At 38.3% G+C, this 21,874-nt stretch overlaps 2 protein-coding genes across 10 annotated transcripts in view; both read right to left on the minus strand.

Moving 5' to 3' along the window:
* Nucleotides 1-117: 117 nt before the first annotated feature.
* Nucleotides 118-9,035, minus strand: LOC105830540 (cartilage oligomeric matrix protein). The gene is made up of 15 exons (XM_012669916.3): nt 8,778-9,035; nt 8,213-8,386; nt 7,923-8,149; nt 6,365-7,130; nt 6,214-6,299; nt 5,911-5,974; nt 4,849-5,062; nt 4,359-4,487; nt 3,850-4,126; nt 3,624-3,776; nt 2,923-3,295; nt 2,237-2,590; nt 1,717-1,944; nt 1,028-1,540; nt 118-797 (listed from the first exon to the last, which is right to left on the minus strand). The coding sequence occupies exons 1-15, from the start codon at nt 8,851-8,853 to the stop codon at nt 676-678; spliced, it is 3,756 nt and encodes a 1,251-aa protein (XP_012525370.1). The 5' UTR covers nt 8,854-9,035; the 3' UTR covers nt 118-675.
* Nucleotides 9,036-9,727: 692 nt separating this feature from the next.
* Nucleotides 9,728-21,874, minus strand: part of LOC105830541 (gonadotropin-releasing hormone II receptor) — a 46,651-nt gene continuing 34,504 nt past the window's right edge. For 2 of the 9 annotated variants that reach the window (XM_036293133.1, XM_036293134.1), the window contains 8 exons: nt 15,212-15,501; nt 14,958-15,106; nt 14,517-14,622; nt 14,216-14,420; nt 13,832-13,955; nt 13,422-13,554; nt 12,772-12,937; nt 11,495-12,467 (listed from right to left, as the gene is read on the minus strand). In XM_036293133.1, the coding sequence (XP_036149026.1) occupies nt 12,355-12,467; nt 12,772-12,937; nt 13,422-13,554; nt 13,832-13,955; nt 14,216-14,420; nt 14,517-14,622; nt 14,958-15,106; nt 15,212-15,460 (1,245 nt within the window). In that variant the 5' untranslated portion in view covers nt 15,461-15,501 and the 3' untranslated portion in view covers nt 11,495-12,354. The other 7 variants (XM_036293138.1, XM_036293137.1, XM_036293135.1 and 4 more) reach the window with 7 other exon arrangements.

The following is a 21,874-nucleotide window of genomic DNA, read 5'->3' on the forward strand; positions in this document are numbered from 1 at the left end:
CATTAACGTTTGACCAGTTATCCTTTCCAAGGACGGATGGAATATTAATGTTTGTTAAACTTATATTATCTTGCCAACGTTGGACAAGTGAAACGATTAAAATGAATAATGGTGCAATTTGAGTATTGACGATTTTATTTTGCTCTATTAAATAAGAAAAATAAATTTTTATGCATGTTGCACCTTAGAGAAATACGAGTACAAATAAATGCAAGATTATTAAAATCATTATGATTCCATACATCTCAGACTATAGTTAACGTACATGTTAATCGATACATCGTGACTTCATTATTCTCTACAGCCGCACAAGGTAAGTACGTTTCATTTTATAGTGATATTGAAACTGAGATAATATAATTTTTTCTAAATACTAAATACTTCTAAAAATTGATTAATAGGTTAAATAGGAGAAATATATTCCTCACTTTGTGAAATTTTAAATATCTTTGTTACAAGATATATATATATATATGTATGTAAAATATACAAAATTTATTATAGAATTTTGAATTTACGGAAATTAAGTTTATTTAAAAGTGCGCTATTTTGACGTTTTATTATAATTGATTATAATTCGCTTTCAGCTCTTTGATTATTTTAAAATTATGGAAATTTTTAGATTTGATTTCTTCGCTTTACTCGCTGTCACGAAAATAAATCACTGAGTCTGTTTTAGAACTCGTAATTCATTCTGCGTTGGCTTATTTGCTGTTGATGGTTGCTAGCAATTTCCACCTGAACTTCTCTCTTCACATTATCAGGTAATTCATCCCACACAGTTTTAGGCACGGGGTCTGAAAAATAACGTTAATCCATCATTCCTAAACGTCATATTTGCAGTTATTTTGAGCTTAAAGCATCCTGTGAATTTCCGTGCAAATTATTTTGTTAAATTTACATTACACTTAAAATAACTATATCGCGTTTCTTAATTAAATTATAATATAGAAATAATTTAATTTCTAATAATTAATTAATTACGTCTGTACTTTATAAAAATCGCTATCAGGATTACTCGTTTTACCTGTACACTTGTACATTAAATCCGACCAGGTGATCCTCTCTTGCGAGAAGCAATAGACACCCAGTTTACCACCTTGCAGAGTCGAATCGAACACATTTCCGGAGTCGGTTACCAGCTGCGTGCCCTGATATAGCCAAAATCTAATCAGGCCGATGTTAGGCCTGTGCAACAGATGCCATCTGTACGACACTCTTGGCTGCCAGCCGATTTTGTTTGGATCCCTCCACAGGACCCTCACCTGATTGGGTGTGTCTTCCTTGTGCCAGAGGCTGTTTCGCAGCATCTCGCCCGGTCCAGTATCGGACTGGACGAGTTTTAATATAACTCCGGGTTCGGCTTCAGCGCGGAATGGAGCTGGTTCCCAGTAAACCTGCTCACCTCCCTTCCAGTAAACAACGTAGAAATGTCGATTATCCTGATAAGAGAAGACGAAGCCCACGAAATCGTCATCGTCGTCGTGGTTATCGACGTAGAAGGTTCCTTCAAAGTCCACGTTAGTAAGTTCGTCCGGTCCTGGACAGAGTAAACGATGGAAAAAGTAGAATTAATTATAATCACCTTTCACATTTGTTGAATTTAAGTAGAGTATAGAAATTTATTCAAAGGACTTGGAGCTTTTACGAAGTGTTTGAAATATATGTGCCTTTTTCGTGTAAAATCTTTATGATTTATGATAGATACAAGCTTACCTATCGCGATTCCGGGGTCGCTGTTAAGAAGCTGTTGAATCTCAGCACCTTGATGATGAATTTTCCATACGGGATCCTGTTGCGAGGTACCATAGGGATCGAGAGCGATCGTAACGTATTTACGGAAGTCGGTCGCCCATATTTTACTGTTATTGGGACAGTTGTCGTGGATGTTGATGATCGTGTCGTTGTCATTGTCGTTCCAGCATGCGTCGCCAATGCCGTCGTCTATGTGCACAGAATGTATTAATCTTCACGTTTTCTTTTAATAACACTTCCTTTTTCCCCCCCACAGCTAACGACAGTTAATAATAATAATTAATCTTTCACAGACGACGAACTACGATATCCCGTTTAAAATCGAGAGAGCTTTGAACACAGCAACCTCATGTTTTAAAATAAAATTTTCTCTCTCTCTCTCTCTCTCTCTCTCTCTCTCTCTCTATGTGTGTGTGTGTGGTATAGAAAAGATCATGTTACTGTCTAAACGCTTTCAGAAAAGAGCCCGTTAAAGACTTACGATTAAGGTCACGCTGATCCGGGTTGTAGACGTAAAGACAGTTATCGATCCTGTTGGGCACACCGTCTCCGTCGATGTCGTCGTCGCATTCGTCGCCCTCGCCGTCGCGGTCCACGTCGTTCTGTCCGGGATTCGGTACGTCCGGACAATTGTCCTTGTCATCCTGGATACCGTCCCTGTCGCGATCCGCGTTAGTGTCGCAAACATCTCCAACGCCGTCGGCATCGATGTCTCTTTGGTCAGGATTGCTAATGTCAGGACAATTGTCGCAAGCGTCGCCGATACCATCCATGTCACTATCGCGCTGGTTCGGATTCTTTATTCTCATACAGTTATCTTGAGGGTTGTATATACCTGAACGATATCCCTTTATCAGCGACGTCATTTGATTATTGATAGGTTCGATTAATATTTCTCTAACGTGAAATAAAAAGAAGAAATAACGTGGAACGTGATTTTTTATTGAGAATATCTTCTTATTTCTTTTTAATTGGCATTTGATCCGGATATCCCTTTATCAATGACGTCATTCGCATGTTGATTGCCGATATCTTCAATTAATAATAAACATTCTAGTAGATTAGTAGAATGACGAAGTGATATGGACCACGACTTTTTGTTTCTTCTTATTATTTCGTTTTAATTGATATTTGATCCGGAATTTCTTTTCAACATTTAAAGTTTACCGTCGTCATCCAGGTCGTCATCACACGCGTCGCCCTCGCCGTCGTCGTCATAGTCCTCTTGATGCGGATTCCAATTCAACGGGCAATTATCACAGGCATCGCCAATCTTGTCGTTGTCGCTGTCCAGTTGGTTCGGATTGTAAATAAGCAGGCAGTTGTCGCCCAGATTCAATACGACGTCGTTGTCGGCGTCATCGTCGCAAGCGTCGCCGGTTCCGTCCTCGTCAGCATCTTCTTGGCCGCTGTTTGGTACCGTTGGACAATTGTCAGCATGACAGCGACGGTCGTGGCAGCGAAGGCTCCTGTCGGGGATTCCGTCGTTGTCGCTGTCGGGACCACAGAAATGCCCGTTTCCGGCCCAACCGACATTACACTGAGAAAAATGCAAATTGTATAAATAAATTGTTTTTCAATCAGTAAAATTTAATAATTACTTTTGTTAGAATTAATTAAAAATCATTATAATAATTGCAAATGTCCAGAGAGTAAGAATTAAGATGAGGATTTTTCACTATTTTTCTAAATGATATCTTTTTTGGATTTATTCTACTGAGTTTACATGTAATGTATTTAAATTTTTTGGGATATTTTGCAGCTTTTATTTGCATAAAATTATTCAACTGAACTAGATCCAAGAATTCTGTATAAATTTCGATTTTTTGTTGTAATTATTATAACGATAATATAAGGAAGACACTTACCTTGCATGTATATTCGTTGATGTACATGGAGATACAATGAGCATTGACATCGCAGACCGTCACCATATCTGGACAGACGTCATGCTGAAGATGGCATCCCGCCGTTTGATTGCCAATGTAACCACTTCGACATGGGCCGCATCTGAAGGATCCCTGCGAGAGCGGAGCAACATTCGTATTTGAAACGAAGAAATACGAGTAGATTCTGGGAGATGTTAAAATCTACCTCCGTGTTAATACACTCCGAATAGGGATTACATCCGCCGTTGTTGATCTCGCACTCGTTTATGTCCTGGCAGATCTGTTTCCGCGCCCTGGCTATCTCGATGCCGACGCCTTCCGTCATCGGTCCTGTGTAACCTGTCGGGCATCGGTCGCACCTGTATCCAGGATGGAGATTAATGCATCGCACGCCGGGATGACAGGGTCGCGCCAGCTCGCATTCATTTGCGTCTAGGCAGACCGTGCCGTTGCCCACGTATCCCAGTGGACATGAGCCGCATCTAAATTACATTTGAGAATTGACAAGATCCATAGATCTATAAAGTCTTATTTAAAACATAGAATATAAATTGGAAGAATAATCACAAAGCTAAACAGACATGAGAATTTTCATTATTTCTTTACTAAATTTTTTAATTCGCTAATTACGTAATTATGAAAAATGGATTACTGTTAAAGTTTCCGTACAGAAAGAATTTATTTCTCTAAAAATTATGACCGTGAAATGTTTACTTGAAATACGGTGGACTATGAGTGGGATAGCATTTAACTTCTGGATGACAGGGGTGATGGTCACAGGGGTTTCTCATCCTCTCGCATTTTACACCGTCGCCAACGTATCCGCTTGGACATCTGCCGCATCTGAAAGCAGAATTATGATAAAATTGCGACAGAAATCTTCATGGAATGATGAAATTCCATATAACGATTAAGTTTGTAAAAAATAAGACTGATAAAAAAGTCTTATTCTTTTACAGACTTAATCATTACACAGACAAAACAGTTTTACTAAAGTAATTGAAAAATTGGCTGGATACAGATTTGAAAATAACTGTGTCAGATACATTTCAAAATAATTCTGTAGGACTCTCAAGCTGATTATTAGAATGTCAAAACTTTCATTGCTTGCAAAACTTTTATAGGTTTATATCCGACATTTTTAGACACTTCAGTGAAACAGTTTTTTATGTATAGATTCAGGTGGTGTCGACGATTCTTTTACCTGTAACCATCATTGTCGTCATCGTAGCACCTCACTCCCTGGAAGCACGGCCGTTGAATGCAGGTGATGACGTGAATTTTGGAGCAGATCCGTCCGTCTCCGGTGTAACCGCGACGACAGGGACCACATTCGGGTCCGCTCGGTGTGTTACGGCAATCGACGCCGGGGTAGCATGGGGAGTTATGGTCGCACGTGGACGGCTGCGGTGTTGTCACTACGGAATTACCGGGATCACGGCTCGAATGACGAGTGAATTGCCAATTTTCGGGGGGTTTTCGATAGCCGGTCTCCCATACGCGCCGTGCGTATCGTCGAGCGGGCCCAGAAAATTATGCGACGGCCCAGCGTGTCGTACATGCACGTGCAAGCGGTATACATGTATACGTGTGCTTAAAGAGATCGACTTAAGATCGACGTCGCGGATCCTGCGCATTCTCGATCCTCTTAGAATAAGGACAATGTAGTAGAGATAACAGTGACGCAGTTGCAAAGCTATCGTAGTTTTAATTTAATTTCTGCTGATAGAATATCAAACGTTATCTGAAGAAAATAGAGAAGAGAAGAGAAAGAGAGAGAAAGAGCAAAAAAAAAATCGCGATAATTAATTGCAACAGGATTTTTATATAATTGTAAAATCGTCATTCAAAGAACGATGAACTCGGAGCAATTAGCGACGTTTGATCTTTGTGGATATCGCGTGCTAAAAATGCTTGAGTGAAAGCCTCCCCGCTAACTGCCCATATATTAAAAAAGATATCCAAATGCAAATATGTGTGCTACAGACGCAACGCAAGAATACAAGAGTCACAACAAAATTGAATTTTTCTAACAACAGGCATTTATTGCGTTGTAAGATTGCTTAATACAACTCGTTGCATATAAATAGGTGGTCTCCGCTGATAACGTACAGATTAAGTTGGAGGGTGTGAACGGACGACGCGCGTGAAATAAAGATTAATAAGATTCATTCAACTGGTATTACGATGCGGTTTTGGCTAGTTTCTAAGTTAAAAGAACTGTTATTTTATTTTTTCGAGCACGTGTCCTTTCAATACGACTCACCGATGGGTGTACGACACGCCGCGCAGTTTTCGATCAAATGACGAAGATGCTGGGTTTCCATTCTCTAGAAAAACGAAAGGCAATGAGTCTTTCAAGTTACACGTATCTTTTTCCATAAATTGAATTATAATATAAAAATTGTCGACGATTTTTTTTTTTTGCTAAATGCTTTTATAATAAAACGTTAACTTTACGTAATCTTATTAAAGATTACGTTTTTACTTTATTTTAATAAAAAATCAATGCAAAAGCGTTAATTTAAGATCCATTCCAATTACTGTACTGCTTAATTGCTTAACTTACATTTAGTTCCAGTTCCCTCCAGAGTTTCCTGGTAGCGTTGATTAATTCGTTCAAGGTTTTCACAATTTGATCGTCAGTCTGGCAGACTGGAAAACACTTCTCGTGACAACACGTAAACCGACTTAATTTAACGTCTATTTATCTCACTCACCTCTCTCATCCAGACTCTGGATTCCGATGTCACCTCTCCTGGGCACTCTTTTCGCGGACGATTCATCCGATGAATCCGGCGTATCTACCTGACTCGGATAAGAGTATTTGTCCTGGCCATAGTACGGACTTCGACCAGGTCGTTTGGGACTTTTGGAAGATCCAAACTCAACAGACTCGTCTGATGAAAAAGGATTCTCGTTAGAATCATAAGGACCCGATTCATTAGGTTGTTTAGTAGGACCTGATTGATCCGGTTTATCGAGCCTCGAACTCGACTGATCGGGTTTAGCAGGTCGAGATCCGTCTGAGTAATCATCCGTGTCACTTGATTTCGCAGGAGAAAATGGATCGAAAGAGTCATTTGGACCATATTTATCTGATTTGCTTTTGTCTTCTGGATGACCTGAGCTATCTTTCTTCTTGGATCGATCGCGATCGCTCGGACGATCACGGTGATCCTTCTTGTCGAAAGGTTTCTTGTGATCCCAGGGATGTTTCTTACCGGAAGATGGAAGACCGTTATCCTGATCTGGTATACTTGATCCCCCTCCGTTCATTCCATCACTTGTGTCGATCCCATCAGATCGATCAATAGATTTCGTTTCATTTTTATCGGAATCAATAGGTTGTGTTTTCGGTACACCGGTGTCGAATATCGAAGGTTGCTTCATATCATCTAGATTGTCGGGGCATTGCTCTTTTCTTAACACCTCGGTGATGGTTGCGGACTGATACACTTTCAGCCGGCATTTTCGTTCTCTCAACTAAAAGAATTGTGAAGTGTTTCTTATTGGTTTAATATTATTGCTAATTGCATAAATTGGATTTAAATAAATTGTCGATTTTATCAAATATATATTGCATTTACTATTTTACAAAAAAATGTATACAATATACATATATTAAAGAAAAATTAACCACATTCTTAATACTGTTAAACTGCTGTTAAAATTAATATGACAATTTGAGAAATAATTTTAATTTTGTTAGTAAAAGAAATATACGAGTCCACGAGAATTGTCGAGAATAGAAAGTAACTGTAGAGTTATGACATTGCATTAAGACAGAAAATGTAATAATGTCAGTGACAGAAATAGGGCGCGAATAATTCATTGAAACGAATTCAATTCATCCGAGTAGTCAGGGATCGTTGTGTCTGGGTTGGGTAAGCCAACCAGGTGCACGTAACAGAAGCAACTAGCTTAGGTCTCGTCAACCATATTTGGAAAGGCGTCGTCCCACGTTTGTGGACGTCACGAACAGCACGTAAATAAGAAACTGCCGTACGATCGTAAGCGAAGAAAGCGGCGTCGAGAAATAATATTGAATAAAATCGAAAATATGAGACAAGCGGAAATTTCTTTTTACGTTTAGACCTTGAGGGGCAATTTGTCAAACAATGTAATAGCGGTTGCGCGCTCTTAAATTATTCGGACAAAATGTGCTAATTAACACAACTAAAATCTGTACAGAGGCTGACGTACCGCGTTAGCCCAGATTTAATTTTTTAAGTTTGGGCTATTGTTGAAAATATTCTGTGAAAAATCAAAACTTACTACTTCCACGGACGAACTGTCCTCGGTCTGTGCTATGTCGCGGAAAGTTTTCTTGAACGGTATAGAGCCCTCGTAAATACAGTCGACGTACACGTCCACACGGGGATTAGGCTGCGCCTGATGCACCAGGATAATCAAACTCTGCAGAGGGGTGTTTACCGCGAGACTGTCCACGTTGACGTGCGAGGCACTGCGCCGACCAGAGTGATCGAGACTCTCAAGTATAACTGGAACGACGAACGTTATAAATAAAAATTCAAAGAGATCACGATTTAAATCTGCCAACTCACCGCGCTTTGTTCGCCGATCGAGTAAGAGCACCAGTTTTGTTTTCGTGCCGTGATATTTTACAGCTAACAGAGTCTCAATCGTACCGGTGAAGTGCTTCCTTCTGTCCTTGATGTTGGACAACGCGATAATGAACTCATCTTCGTACAGCACATCCTGCAGGCTCGCGGATAGAGCTGTCGTAAGGCGGCAGGATAAAAGGACAAAAGTAGAATAAGTAAAAACAGTCCTGCGTCGAATAAATCGCTTTTTTGTTAATTAATCAAAAGTTGCAGATATTTACTTTATATGTTTAAAAAAATATATAAATAATCCTGCTACAGAATAGAAGAGTGATCGTAGAAGTGTATTGGTCGCCGATGGCACGTTACCGTCGGGTTTCTTGTCACATCGCGCCGGGAATGTAAAGATCCGTAGACAATAGCGGAAGAAAAATTTTATTTTCGCAGGAAGAGAACGCAAACTGGAGTTGACGCGAATCGATGTAAAGTTCGCCAAGAACTTTGTCAATATGGAATTACTTTCTATAAATATTCATCACTTTCCTAACGCAATCCAAGTCCTTACCTTTGTCGGGTATGACGCTACCGTTGACGGCGCAGACAGCCAACACCCCGAGGATCAGTACGATCGGGATCCGCATTCTGACGCGAGTCGACCCCGACGCACCCCGTGCTAGTATTCGGTGTCGCCCGTGCGTTTCCCGAGAATTAAAAATCTCTCTTTCTCTTTGTCTCAGAACCGCGATGCGGTAAAGTCTGACGGGTATACGACAGCACGCGCGCGGATGCAGAAGGCACGGCCGCCGACTGGAGCGCGGATACGGACCGTTCGCGACTTTATACGTCGCCCACGAGAGTACGGTCTCACGAACGAGATTTCGTGCGTGCTACCTGCGGCCTGATACGCAGCGAGCAGAGAAAACGCTGATGAATTAAGATGAATCAAGATGATTGTTATTTTATTATCTTAAAGATTACAAACTGTAATTATGGTTCTAAAAAAGTGGGACAACGTGACGGACTCATTTTGATGTAAAATTAATCTTGCGGCAATCGTTGCAAATAGAAAGATAAGAATAAAGAAGTAAAGCTCGCTATCAAAATCTTTATTTGCGAATGAAATTTATAATTGAATTGTGGATCGGACGAACGGGAAGGAAGAAATTAATTTATGTAAAGATTTTACGTTTTACTGCATTATTGGATGCGTTGTATTAACCGATTCTGCGATTAAAAGTGAATAGTGGAGTAAGCAGTGTATTAATGCCGTATGATCTGGCTGAATGATTAGTCCTGATATCATCGATACATTACACCGACATTATTGTATGCATCCGCCTACGAGCTGTTTTTAACGATATGAAATAATCATAGCGGAAAGGCGCGTCAGAGCCGGCGCTAATATAAATTAAACGCTTCCTTCTACGGTGACACGAGGAACTTCTCGGTGAAATCGATTAATATACGATACATTCATCCGCACATTAGCATTTCGTTTTTTTTTGTTTTTTTTTGGAGTACTCGCATCTATAAAACTGTCACCATCACCGTAATGATACCTACAGACTAGATATATGCGAAATATTTGAATACGAATCGAATCGAATCTTATCTGGATCGATTTGATTTAAATTTGATTCTGTACGATTTAAATCCGAATTATTTAAAGGATTTTGAATACAAATCATATATTGACAATCTTATAAAATCATATTTAAAATAACTTATATATTATACAATTATTAATATTAATTTTTTTAGATAAAAGTTTATTTTTTATATATTAAAATGCAATTTAACTATAATTATATTGTTAGTTGAATGTTATACTTCAATGATTAGATTTAATTCAATTCGATTCGATCCGACATCAAAAAGCCTTGAATCGCACTCTACTATAGTCCTTACAAATATCGACAACAAAGAAATTCTATATGGAAACAGCAGTTTTATGTATTCATAACTCCGGTTTCTTATTAATGTATTAATTTTTTTCACGGATAAAAAGTCAGTTCAATCTCGGATAGAGTTTCTGTGGCGGGAGTTTAGGTCTTTTCGATGCGATGGACCTTGCAACAGGTATGTAACAATGTCGCTGTAGTGTGCCAGTTACGCGTGTGTGGGAAGTGGTCCCACCTACACATCCACACCAGTTTCAAACCGTAGACATGTTGCAGAAAGCCTAGTTTCCTCCATGGTGATATACACGGTGTCTTCAAAAATAATTAGCGTCTTCTGTCCGAAATTTAATCGTTGAATTCAACGTAGCAATCGAACGCTGCCTATTGAACTTATCAGCGTGATCTGTGCGTAAGAAACGTCGTGACGTTAAATACAATTTTACAAATTGGACGTTTGTGACCTCAACATTATAAATTTTGGAAAACTTCTTTTAATTCTCTTTTGTCGGATTTCATACTTGACGACGTTTCGTCGATGCTTCTGATTTTGCAAGTAGATTAATTAGTCGCAACATCGTGGGACCTCGTAAACTTACGGACGGACTACATCATCGCTATTATCGATTTTAATGTCGCGAGAATGTTTTGTATTTCCGTTTCGATACGTCATGCCGCATTTTTCGTCCACGCGATACACGCGCCGTTACGAACGCGCGGAACGAAAGGGACCGCTTCGCCCGCTGCCGTCATTTCGTCTCCGTCATTAACTACGTTTTAGCCGTGTCGGATGCTGACCGAGACTTTGTGGCCGCGCCGTACCACGCGATCAATTTTACATCCTAATTGACCGACATTGCGGATACTATGTGCGGGTTGAGTCTGATATGTGTAACTAGCCCGTTACATATATACCAGACCCCGGAACGGAGTCACGCGGATTTAACTCAATTCAAGCTGTGAGCTGGCGAATGTTGTAGCGATGCGTCTGATTCCGGGAAAGACGCTCATGATGACTTCCTTACCTGTTATGGACCGAAATACATCATTACGTCTAGCACATTACGTTACTCGAGTAGGAATGGTAGTTAGCGCTATTGTGAATAACTTAAAAATTATCTAAAATTATCTAAAAGAAAGATTAACAAAATGCAAGTATATGTTAAATAAAATAAAAATAATTTAACTTTAAATTTGTGCAAATAAAAGAGGGAACTGTATGTATCATTTTAAGTAGATAATTTTAAATTATTGTTGAGTAATCAATTTATGATATAAAGGCAATGTATTTTTTTTTTTCTAAAACTTTATTCTTAAAAAATAAAAGTTTTCCAAATAATTTAACTAGATAAATTTGAAGACATAATTTTTTTTAAGATATACATAGATGGAGGTAATATACATTTTAATAATTTAATGAAATAAACATTGGTAATCAATATGCATGGCATAAATTAGAAATTATATGTACAACTGTTTTACTATTTATTTATATAAAATATAATATACAGATAGATAGAAAATATGTACAGATAGAAACATACAGATTGATTACGCGAGTTTATTCTTTCAAGTTAACGAAAGAGAATCGCGCAGAACGCAAACGCACACATTTTGTTCGACATATTTTTCTTCCTTATAAAAATATACGGAACATAAGCGGTATATAAATAGCTTATATAACTTGTTTGCACAACCTTGTGTCGCGAAAGTGTTATATATTAAAAAAGAAAAGAACACATACCCGACGAAGCGCGTTTGCGGTTGTATTTGCAGCGTTTGCTTATGTCGTAAGAAATACGTATAAAATAACTTAGTCTACAGAATCTTCTTAGGCATTTAAATATTCTTATCTAACGTCAAAATAAATACATCTAGAGACGAACGAATACAGAGTTCATCCAGGAGAAATCTCCCTTCTTTTTCCACCTTCATCGCGTAACTTCGTCCGAGGATCCTCTTTCCCATCGGGCGCGGCTTGATCGATCACAGATGCATCCGTTTCGCTGTAGCTTAATCTCATCACGCATCTGGCAGAGTAAGACGAGGAACTTTTTAATAGCTCTGCGTTTGCACCGCGATACTGCGATATAGAACCGCGTTCTCGCATTCACGCAGAGACAGATCGCGGCGTCCGCGCGTGTATGCGATCATCATGCCGTAAGATGCAGTTCGCAATAGAAGCGCTGAGAAACTTATTTTCGTAAGAGGACGCAAGGTATTTTGCGCACAAACACCGTCGGCTCAGACGTGTCTATTCGAGCCGGCGTACGTCGCGTTCATTGTCAATCGAGAAGTTTGACTGATAGAGACAGCGGCGTGACCCGGGTCTCGATGGTGGCTGTACGCATCGGCGCCTAGAACGAAAATAGAGATTTTCGTGGAGCTTGAAGCTGTCGAAAGCCCAAATCTCGTCTAATCGACGCCTTGAAAGCTCGGCCGTTTTTCAACGTCCTTGCGTTTCTGCCTCGCCCAGACGTTCGGCGCCGTTCTTTGTTACGGCTTTGTTACAAATTTACGCTTCCTTCATTTCTTCATGCGAAAGCAACAATGCGTGCGATCACTTCTTATATTAATCGCGCGTGGGATTAACAACATGCGGATGCAAAACGCCGTGGGGGAGGATTTACTTATCAATCAGTACTCGAGATAACAAATTACCATTACGGTCATGCGATGAACGCCTGTTATATGTGGTCGGAGGATTAAAGAGGATCGGCAGGGCTATTACGAAAACGGTGAAAATGGAATCTCTGACGTACGCGACGACCGGAAGTTCCATGGTCGTGTTGATGGGCCTCAGAAGAGGATGGGACTGAAGCTTCGCCTGCAAGTAGTACAGGCGACAGGCAGCTGTTAGGCTCGAATGTATTAGTAGAGAGATCGACACGTTTATACAATTCTTTATAAACGGAAAATAATCTTCATGATTCATAAAAATTCATACTTCTTTCATGATGCAATTGTAGACCTTCGTAAAGCGTTAAAATATCTGTTGCAATTGCACACATGGGCAAACGTGACACGCGTTAACGACACATAGAGCGCGGATAATCGAATTAACGCGACGATCATCGCGAATTCGTCCTGAATCGAGTTTTATTTCACGCTCAAATAGAGTATAAATTTTATTATAAGCTGCGAGATCGTTACGTATGCAAATCAAATGTCTAAATTCTTCATGCCAAATTTTGTCGATTAAATAATTCGTAATTTTTAATGAAACATTATATAACGAAATTAATGATGTCTCGGATTAAAAACCTTTTATTGAGAATTTGCATTGTTATTCGTTCGAGATATATACTCACTTTGTTCCTTTGGCGTATGTTGAAGATACCGTAGATGATGGGATTCATGCTCGAATTGGTGCACGCGAAGAAGAAAAGAGCTTTCTGAATGCGTGGGTCAACTTTCAGGGCCGACGGTCGATCGATCCAGTACCTGTTTTCACGCCGATAAAGATCATAGAATTCAATGGACAGTTCCTCAATCTAAGATATTATTTTTTTCTTTTCATAAGACGGAATTTGCGTATCAGTGACCGTGGACGTCGGTCAAAGTCGTATGTATCATCATGTGCATTTTTTACGTCTGTATAATCGGGGTTCGGTGATATTGTTGACTTTTGGAACGCGTGTACCACTGCTCTAGTATCGCAATGAATTTTTAATGCCAACGGGAAAAATACTGCGGAAATTAAAAATAATCGCAGACTTACCAGACGCTCATCACGTAGTAAGGACTCCAGCAGATAATGAAGACGGCGATAATGGTTATCGTCATTTTTAAAGTGCGTATTCGCGCTCGGCTTAGGAAACCGCTCGAGGAACGACGTATTCTGTCTGCAAAAAACGTTTGTTTATTATGTATATCATGATTATATCATTTTATTTATTAACATACAAACTATTACACTCATATTTGTAAATAAAATCACAAGTAGCAGTCACAAAAATTTTTTAACGTTTATATCTACTGCATGTCCGAAGGAAAAGTTATACAATGGTTTGAGGACGAGAAGTTTTTTGTTTTTTCAAAAATTTAACTTTTTGAATTTGTTTAGTTTTTGTAGGAAACTCTGCAATTACATTCGAACAATTACCTTCGCTCTCCTCAGATCTGCGACAAATTTCCATGAAAATACTGGTATAAGTGTAGAATATTACGATCAAGGGGAACCAATACATCATTAGCATGACAAACAAACTATATGAGATTTCATGCACGTACGATGGGAAGACGTTGAACGTTATACATTGGGTATAACAAGTGTAATTTGGATGCGTCTCGAGATGGAACACCAACATCTACGGGAAAAAAACGGAGATACGTTTTATGCCAGTCACGAAACGAAATAACTTCGACATGTCGCAATAATGTTTGTAAAATAAAAGCTAGAGCACCTGCGGCAAGGAACAAAGTACGGAGCCAATCCACGCGAGCATCAGCAATATCTTCCCTCTCCGATAAACATCTAGTATCTGGAGAGGTCGCATCACGGCGTAATATCTGGAAGATGAAGTTACGTGAACGCGTAGTCTTATCAAAAATGTAGCGATCATATCGTAAATCGCACTATCATGTTCTCTAAAATATTGAAAATTGAGCTTGTGCAAATTTTTCAAGCGATTTGTCATTTTAACAAAAAAAATGTCCAAATTTACTTCTGTGGAGTGAAAAATCAGTCTTGTCGAGAGAAAATTGAGTTTGTCCAATTTTCGAGTAATCTTTTATTCTACAAGATTTAGAGGATACAATGTTACACGGAATTGAATATACGATCAGGCGAAGAAAGGAAATGTGAATCGCGAAATGATCGCAGTTTACGGACATGATGTGCTGACCTGTCTATGCTGATGCAAACTATCACGAAGGACGAGAGATAAAGACCGAACGTCCTGAAGAAAGCCATTATGCGACACATCGCGTCCCCTGCCTCCCAGGACACCGTGCTTGCCCATCCGATTTCGAACGGCATCATCAGGAACGTCACCTGGACATAAGATGCGACACGTCTCATGTCGGTTTCTAAATTTAAGCGCGAGCGACGAAAACGATTGCTTTATCGTAAGTTTTGCGTCCGAGTCATCGTACTTACGAAAAGGTCAGCGATCGACAAGTGCATCACGAGGTTCTGTATCCGGGACCTGGACTTTCGTTTCTTTATTATGGTCAGCACGGAAATATTTCCAATAGCCGATATCACCATCAGGGTGCTGTAAGTGATTATCGTCACCAAGTGGCTGTCATTGAAGCGCAACTCGATCGGCAAGTCCGCGTGTACTGTGTCGTTGCACTTGAGGCTCTCCCCGTCCTCGGTTTCCCCTAATTGTATCACGTTCCCCATGTCGCGATGTCGTTGTAGATCAATTTATTAATTATCTGAAACTGTTACGTTCAGTCTTGTTAAAAGAGATATCTGTCGCAATTGTTTGTCACAGCTGCATTGTTTTTTTGTTTTAATTGCGAAATTATTTCGAAAAATTCCTCCAACCTTGAGGTTTAACGGGACGATGAAGAAAATATTGAAGAATGTGACTTGTAATGTCTACTGAATTCGATGATATGAACGTGTGAATGCGAGGTACCTCATGCACAACACTTTTAGCTCGGAAAGTTTGGGAAATAATAGATCGGGCTAATGCATCTGAAGAGAATCTGTTCCAGTGGAATACGCAACAATTCGCGCGGCGGCATTCACGTCTCATCGTGACGAATGTTTGCCGGATCGTGTTTATTTGTGTTTAATGATTTGGCATTTAAACATAGCAGCAACGTTACATCACGCCCGAAGGGTTGCATTACATTGAGAAGCAATCTGCGATTCGGTCTGACCGAAACGTGGATAAACTAAAAAAGTGCAGATAAAGAAAAAAACAAGATTAAAATATATAAAGTTTTTCCAAACATTTATTTTTTAAATTTATTGCTACGATGAATTAATGTTACTTTTTGTTACATTTAATCCGTGAAGATAAACATCTGATTTTGTTGCGAAAATTTTTAGTTTTTAAAATTAACTTAATTATTTATAAAAAATATTTAAATATAAAAAGATATCTTAATGCTTTAAAAGTGAAAATAATTTTGAAACAGAAATATGTTTTGCTAGGTGTTTATGCTATTTTGTATCTTACGCGATAAATCGGGGGTAAAATTGCCTTCACTTTGCAGAGCTTCGAGTTGAACGATCGCGTAACTCGTGATTTACATTGTAAATCAGCCAGGCAGAGCGTATCGAGTGCAAAATAATAAATTACGAAGCGACATTCGTCGATCGACTTGTAATCGTTTCGCCCCCGCGCGCTATTGACAACGAACCCTCATCGTGCGGGGTGTGTTATAATACTGATTCGTTTTGCTCACTTCTCGCTGACATACTGAAGCTTCAGCGCAGGTCCGAGCGTGTCCGTAGGTGTTGAAGCTCGAATTAGTTACCGCTACCTTTTGTAACTATTTGCGACGAACTGTTCGAGAACTGGCTATGGTCGCGCTTGTTTTATTTTGCATTAAAAAGAAGAAAAATTTTTTTTGAAACGGGAGATTAGAGAAAGCGAACCCGCATTATTGCGTAAATCTTGATAAATTAAAACCAACCAATGTGGATCGCGTTCCAAAGTACCAAATCTGCCTCACATCATATGCTAAACATGCGTAGAAACACGGAACTAAACTTCGCCCCCGAGGCGCAAAGTGCATCGGGGGGAACACGTTAAGATATCATTAACGAGTTGTTTTTCTTCAATTAATTTGATGTAATAAACTTCGTTTAATCGTGGCGCGCGATTTTTTTTCGGGAGTAAAGTGATATTATTACGCTTGTTTGGGTAGAATTTAATGCACTAATACTATGGCCACCAGTAGACGCAGGAAAGAGGCTGGAAAATATTATCAAGCGTAATATCATTTTGTAACGAGGTCGGCGAGCTTCGAATAAAATTGATGCAGAAAATTGTTCTTGCTCAATTTTTAACATACATATTTTCTACGACGCAGAATGTATGGAGTCTATATAGTATGAAACGTTCGATGAGAGATTTCAATATGTCAGGGGAAAATAATTTTCCTTGGCGAATGCCGATAATTGTCGCGAGCCCTTATCTGGATTCTCGTTATTTTTACAATATAGAATGCGTAGAAAAAGAGAGAGAGAAGGGGGCAGAGGGAGGGAGTAAGAGAAAACGATAACTGATCTGCTTCGATTTCGGTTTAAATAATCGATCGTTTACGCAATTTATTTCATGAAAAAAGACAAACAGCCAGTCAGATGTTTTCGTCCAAGAAGGCCTAGATTAGATTAGAACTAGGAGCTTTGTTTATACGAGATTAGAGGTACGGCCGATCGGAGAAAGCGTGCGTTTTAATTTACAACAATTATATAACTAATTATGTTGAATAACTTTACAGCTATATGAAAAAGTATGTTTATTAATTAATATCGGATTTTATATGACGCAAAACGCCGTGCGCGGGATGTGGTTCTATTGAATGACGTTGTTGATATAGTTCAATTAAGAATCCTCCCTTGTATGAACTCAAATATCGACGTATCGATATAATGTAATTTGTCGAGCAATAAAACCTCATTAAAGTTCCGCGTATTTAGGACGCCTATTGCGTAAAAGATATCAAAATTATAAATTAGAAACATTTAAAAATTAAGAATTTGTTTGTCGTAAAAGGCATAGAAGAACGAAAAAAAATCCATTTGTTTCTGAAATTAAGAAAAGTCAATAATTTCTACATCTGTGAGAATAATTCGCTGGTATTTTTGCAGACAGTAAATAACTGTGATATGACAAAACGTCGATGCCGACGTTTGACGCGACGTTTGTGACGATTTATTCCTAACAAGAGTGATGGTAGAAAGAGATAACTACGACGTGAAGACAATACGATTTATGGTCGTACAACTTTTTCTTCTGTTTCCCTTAAGGGAGTTCCGCTGCTAAATCAAAATAAACAGATTTTCATGAAACATTGTAGAAAAGTTCAAATTAGTGATATAAATTGACTGTCAAAATTTCAGAAACCTGAACTAGCTTGTTATTTAGATATTAAATATTGTATTAACATGGGCTTTTATGGGAATCGATGAAATTTCAGGATTTTTCAGGATTTTTATTGTCGTATTAAACATAAAAGTAATGAACAGATGTTAATGAAACTTTACAATAATACATCTTAGCTGTCCAGAAAAGTACTGTTAAATTTTTGAAACGATGCACTTGCTTGTTTGAGTGTAATAATTGATAAGATAAAAAAAGTTTACAATAATCGAAGTAATAGAGCAGGTAAGTGTGGTAAATGTGTACTAGTGATATAACATAAATTTTAAATTATTGTATTTAGTTATCTAAGGGTGGTATAATAGTGATAAATGTTTATTCTTAATTTAAAAAAAATTATTTTAGTAATGAAGATAGTACTTTATAGCCGATTTTTTTTTTATATTCACCATTATTAATTTTAGACCATATACAGCAAAAAAAAAGAAGGCAACAAAATAGTCATTTGAATATTTTTTTTACTTGAACCCCTGTGCCACTTGTTGTGCCAAACCTGAGCAAAGGAACTCCCTTAAGAGATATTTATATTTGTAAAAAATAAAAAAAACTACTTCTAAACCCTTATCTTTTGTTAGTTAAAAATACAAATTGCAAAAAAATCGAGAAAAGTTGTACGTACATAAATCTGTTTTGATAAAAAAGAGAGGGAAGAGAGAGAGAGAGAGAGAGAGAGAGAGAGAGAGAGAGAGAGAGAGAGAGAGAGAGAAAATAACTACAAAACATTATTTTAATTTTAACAATTCCTTACTCAATGCGACCTTGGAGCTTTGATATAGCTTCAACTTATTCTTGTTTATCTTTGTCCTCTTTAACAACAGATTACAAATTGTAAACTACAAAAATTAATTGACGCTTGTGTCACCGGTTCGAAGGATCGGCTTTCAACAGATTCCGATGCTGAAGAAGTAATCTGGAACCGTGTTTACGACAAAATCTCGTTAGCTGCACTTTTTCAGAAAACCGTGAACTTGCACCGTTTTCGCGGATAATCCCCAATCGCGTCTCACCCTCGCACGAGTACCCGCGGCAATTGAAGAGCGTTCTTCACGTGCGTGGCCTCAATCCGTTTTCTCAACTAGGATCATCGCTGGTACACATCAACTCGACAAAACAGTCAGGGAAAAAAATGCCATATCGCGGCCAGACATAAAAAAAAAGGAGTAGATAGGAAAAAAGAGTCGAGTTCTTATCGTTCTTCACCTTCTACGTTGAAATGTCGAACGCGCCGTCGAGTATCGCGAATTTCGCATTAATACAGGGCGGAGGGGAGGGATATGATCACACGCACGTGATTGACGACTGCAAGAAATGACGGAACTCGATACCAGTATAATTAAGCGCGCGATGATCGGCGCGGGACTGCCGATCCCGCGGAATGCTCGCGGTTTACCCGCCGACACTTAGGCCGGCGTCAAGGGTCAAGTGTCAAATCTTTGCTGATAGGACTAACGTGTCGGAGACAGTGCCGTCGGTCGAGCACACAATCGGAGTGTGACCGGAGTGACCATTCGGAGGCGGAGGCGGAGATCAAAGTGAATGAATCGTACGCGGGCGGATCTATTTGGAGAGAGTATGTCTTTGGAGGTTTCGTCATAGATTCCCACAGATGTTAGTTAACGCTTCTCTGTCACTTTTTAATGGTAGTGCGGAGAAAGTATTTTGCGTTGTAAACTTGAAATTCTCAAAAGTTTGACTCAATACTTTTCATTGCACTTAAAGGTAACTTTAGTTTCAATTTTTCATACTGATGATAATACTAAGAAGCCAAAAGATGCAGAATTACGACTGAGATGTTAGCACATCATGTAAAAGAATCACATATATAAGATTGATTCTGAAAACTTCATTAACTTTATAATTTTTCTATCTTACATATTTTGCTTTATACATATATATATCTCCTCGTCAAAGCAGCTTAGTGTAAACACGTTCACGAGGTGCTAACAATTGCAAAGATTAGCAAAATGTCGCTGACCGCATGCAGGAAAATTTTCTACTAACGCTAAACGCATTTACTGTACATGAAAAACACACGTGAATAATGATAAGATAAAAAAAAAGAACAAAAATAGTATGACGCAAATTGAAGTCTAAAGTTAGAGTTAAAATCCATAACACTCGCCATGATGTAATATGTTAACAGTTTTTTCTTGTTGAAAAAAGTATACACTACTATTGTACTTGTTTTTTTAAATAAGTATACTTCATCAATATGTAAAACTGTCATCCAAAGATTTAAGACTGATTTATTATTAAAATAGCAGAATCAGTCTATTTGACAAAATCATATTTGCCTGTGCAGAATAAGATATTACTTCCAATATCAATATTATCAATTGCAAATAATGCAATGAGATGTCATAAGTTTCTAAGCAAAGTGTTAATTTTTGAGTACTTAATATATCTATAAAGATGTGTATATACGCGCGTAAATTTGAATACGCTACCAGTTTCCCGCTTCTTCATCACGCGATTGACTTCAGTTCGTCACTTATGAATTCACTACGATGGCGCTGAAAATTTTCTTCCAAGAGAAAAGATTGGATTTCCTGCTTAATGCACAACATTTTGGAATATACTTCGTAGAAATGTGTTCTTTCATTAGGTGTAGTAAAACTGCACTGAAATAAAAACAGGCCAAGCAAAAATAAAGTAAATTTTCAGAAATAAAAGAAAGAAAAAATATATAATTAATATAAATAAGACATATATCTACAGTATTATTTTATTATATATTATATTCACATCGATATAAAATGATCTTTTTATTATTTAAAGGAAAATGACAAATTGTGCAATTAGTAATTTTTCTTTAAGTAAATCTACTGATTAAATTAATTATACTTAAGTAATCAGAATTTGATCATAGTTGTACCAGAGAGGAACCTGAGAGCGGTCATCCCGTCGTTTGAGATGTGTTTATGCATCAGCGCCTCTATGTGCACAAAATATGCACATTGAACTATGTAGTCAAATATTCATGAATCCCGTAGGTAATGTGCATGACTATTCACTGTAAGAATATTTACTATCTTTCAATAATTTTCACTTCAGAATTAGTGTATAGTCAATGAAAGGTCAATGTATTTAATTCAATAATTAATAATCAGTAAATGATTATCCAAACAAAATTACCTTTTTTAAAAAAAGGCAAAAAAAAGGCGCCAAGTGTGTGTATGTGCGGCCCTAAAAAAAAAACTATTTTATTAGGTAAATTGTCTTATTATCTTCTCGACGCAAATAATAATATAAAATAAATGCGCCAATTATAAGAATATTTATACAAAATTTATTTATTATAATCCTATCTAAAAAAGGCATGTAAAGTCAATTGCTCGCATTTCTCGAAGTTTATTATTGTCGCTTTTCCGCGATGCCGATTGGTTCTCTCGCTGCGCATACTTCGTGTTGCAAGAGTAGCTGTCATTGCAATTTTGACAGCTGTCAAATTTGTTAAATATTATTTATACATTTATTGTTGTAATTTATTTTTAAAAAGTAAAAAATAAAAAGTTAAGTAGCGCGCGCGAAGCGAGGAGGGAGCACGGAGTGAGCGAGTGAGTGAGCGAGGAGGGAGCGAAAAGTAAGCGAGTGACTGAGCGAGGAGTGAGCGAGTGAGTGAGCGAGGAGTGAGCTAAGAGTGAGCAAGGAGTGAGCGAGGAGTGAGCCGGGAGTGAGCCAGGAGTAAGCCA

The sequence above is a fragment of the Monomorium pharaonis genome, chromosome 10 (assembly GCF_013373865.1).
Source record: "Monomorium pharaonis isolate MP-MQ-018 chromosome 10, ASM1337386v2, whole genome shotgun sequence".
NCBI lineage: Eukaryota > Metazoa > Arthropoda > Insecta > Hymenoptera > Formicidae > Monomorium > Monomorium pharaonis.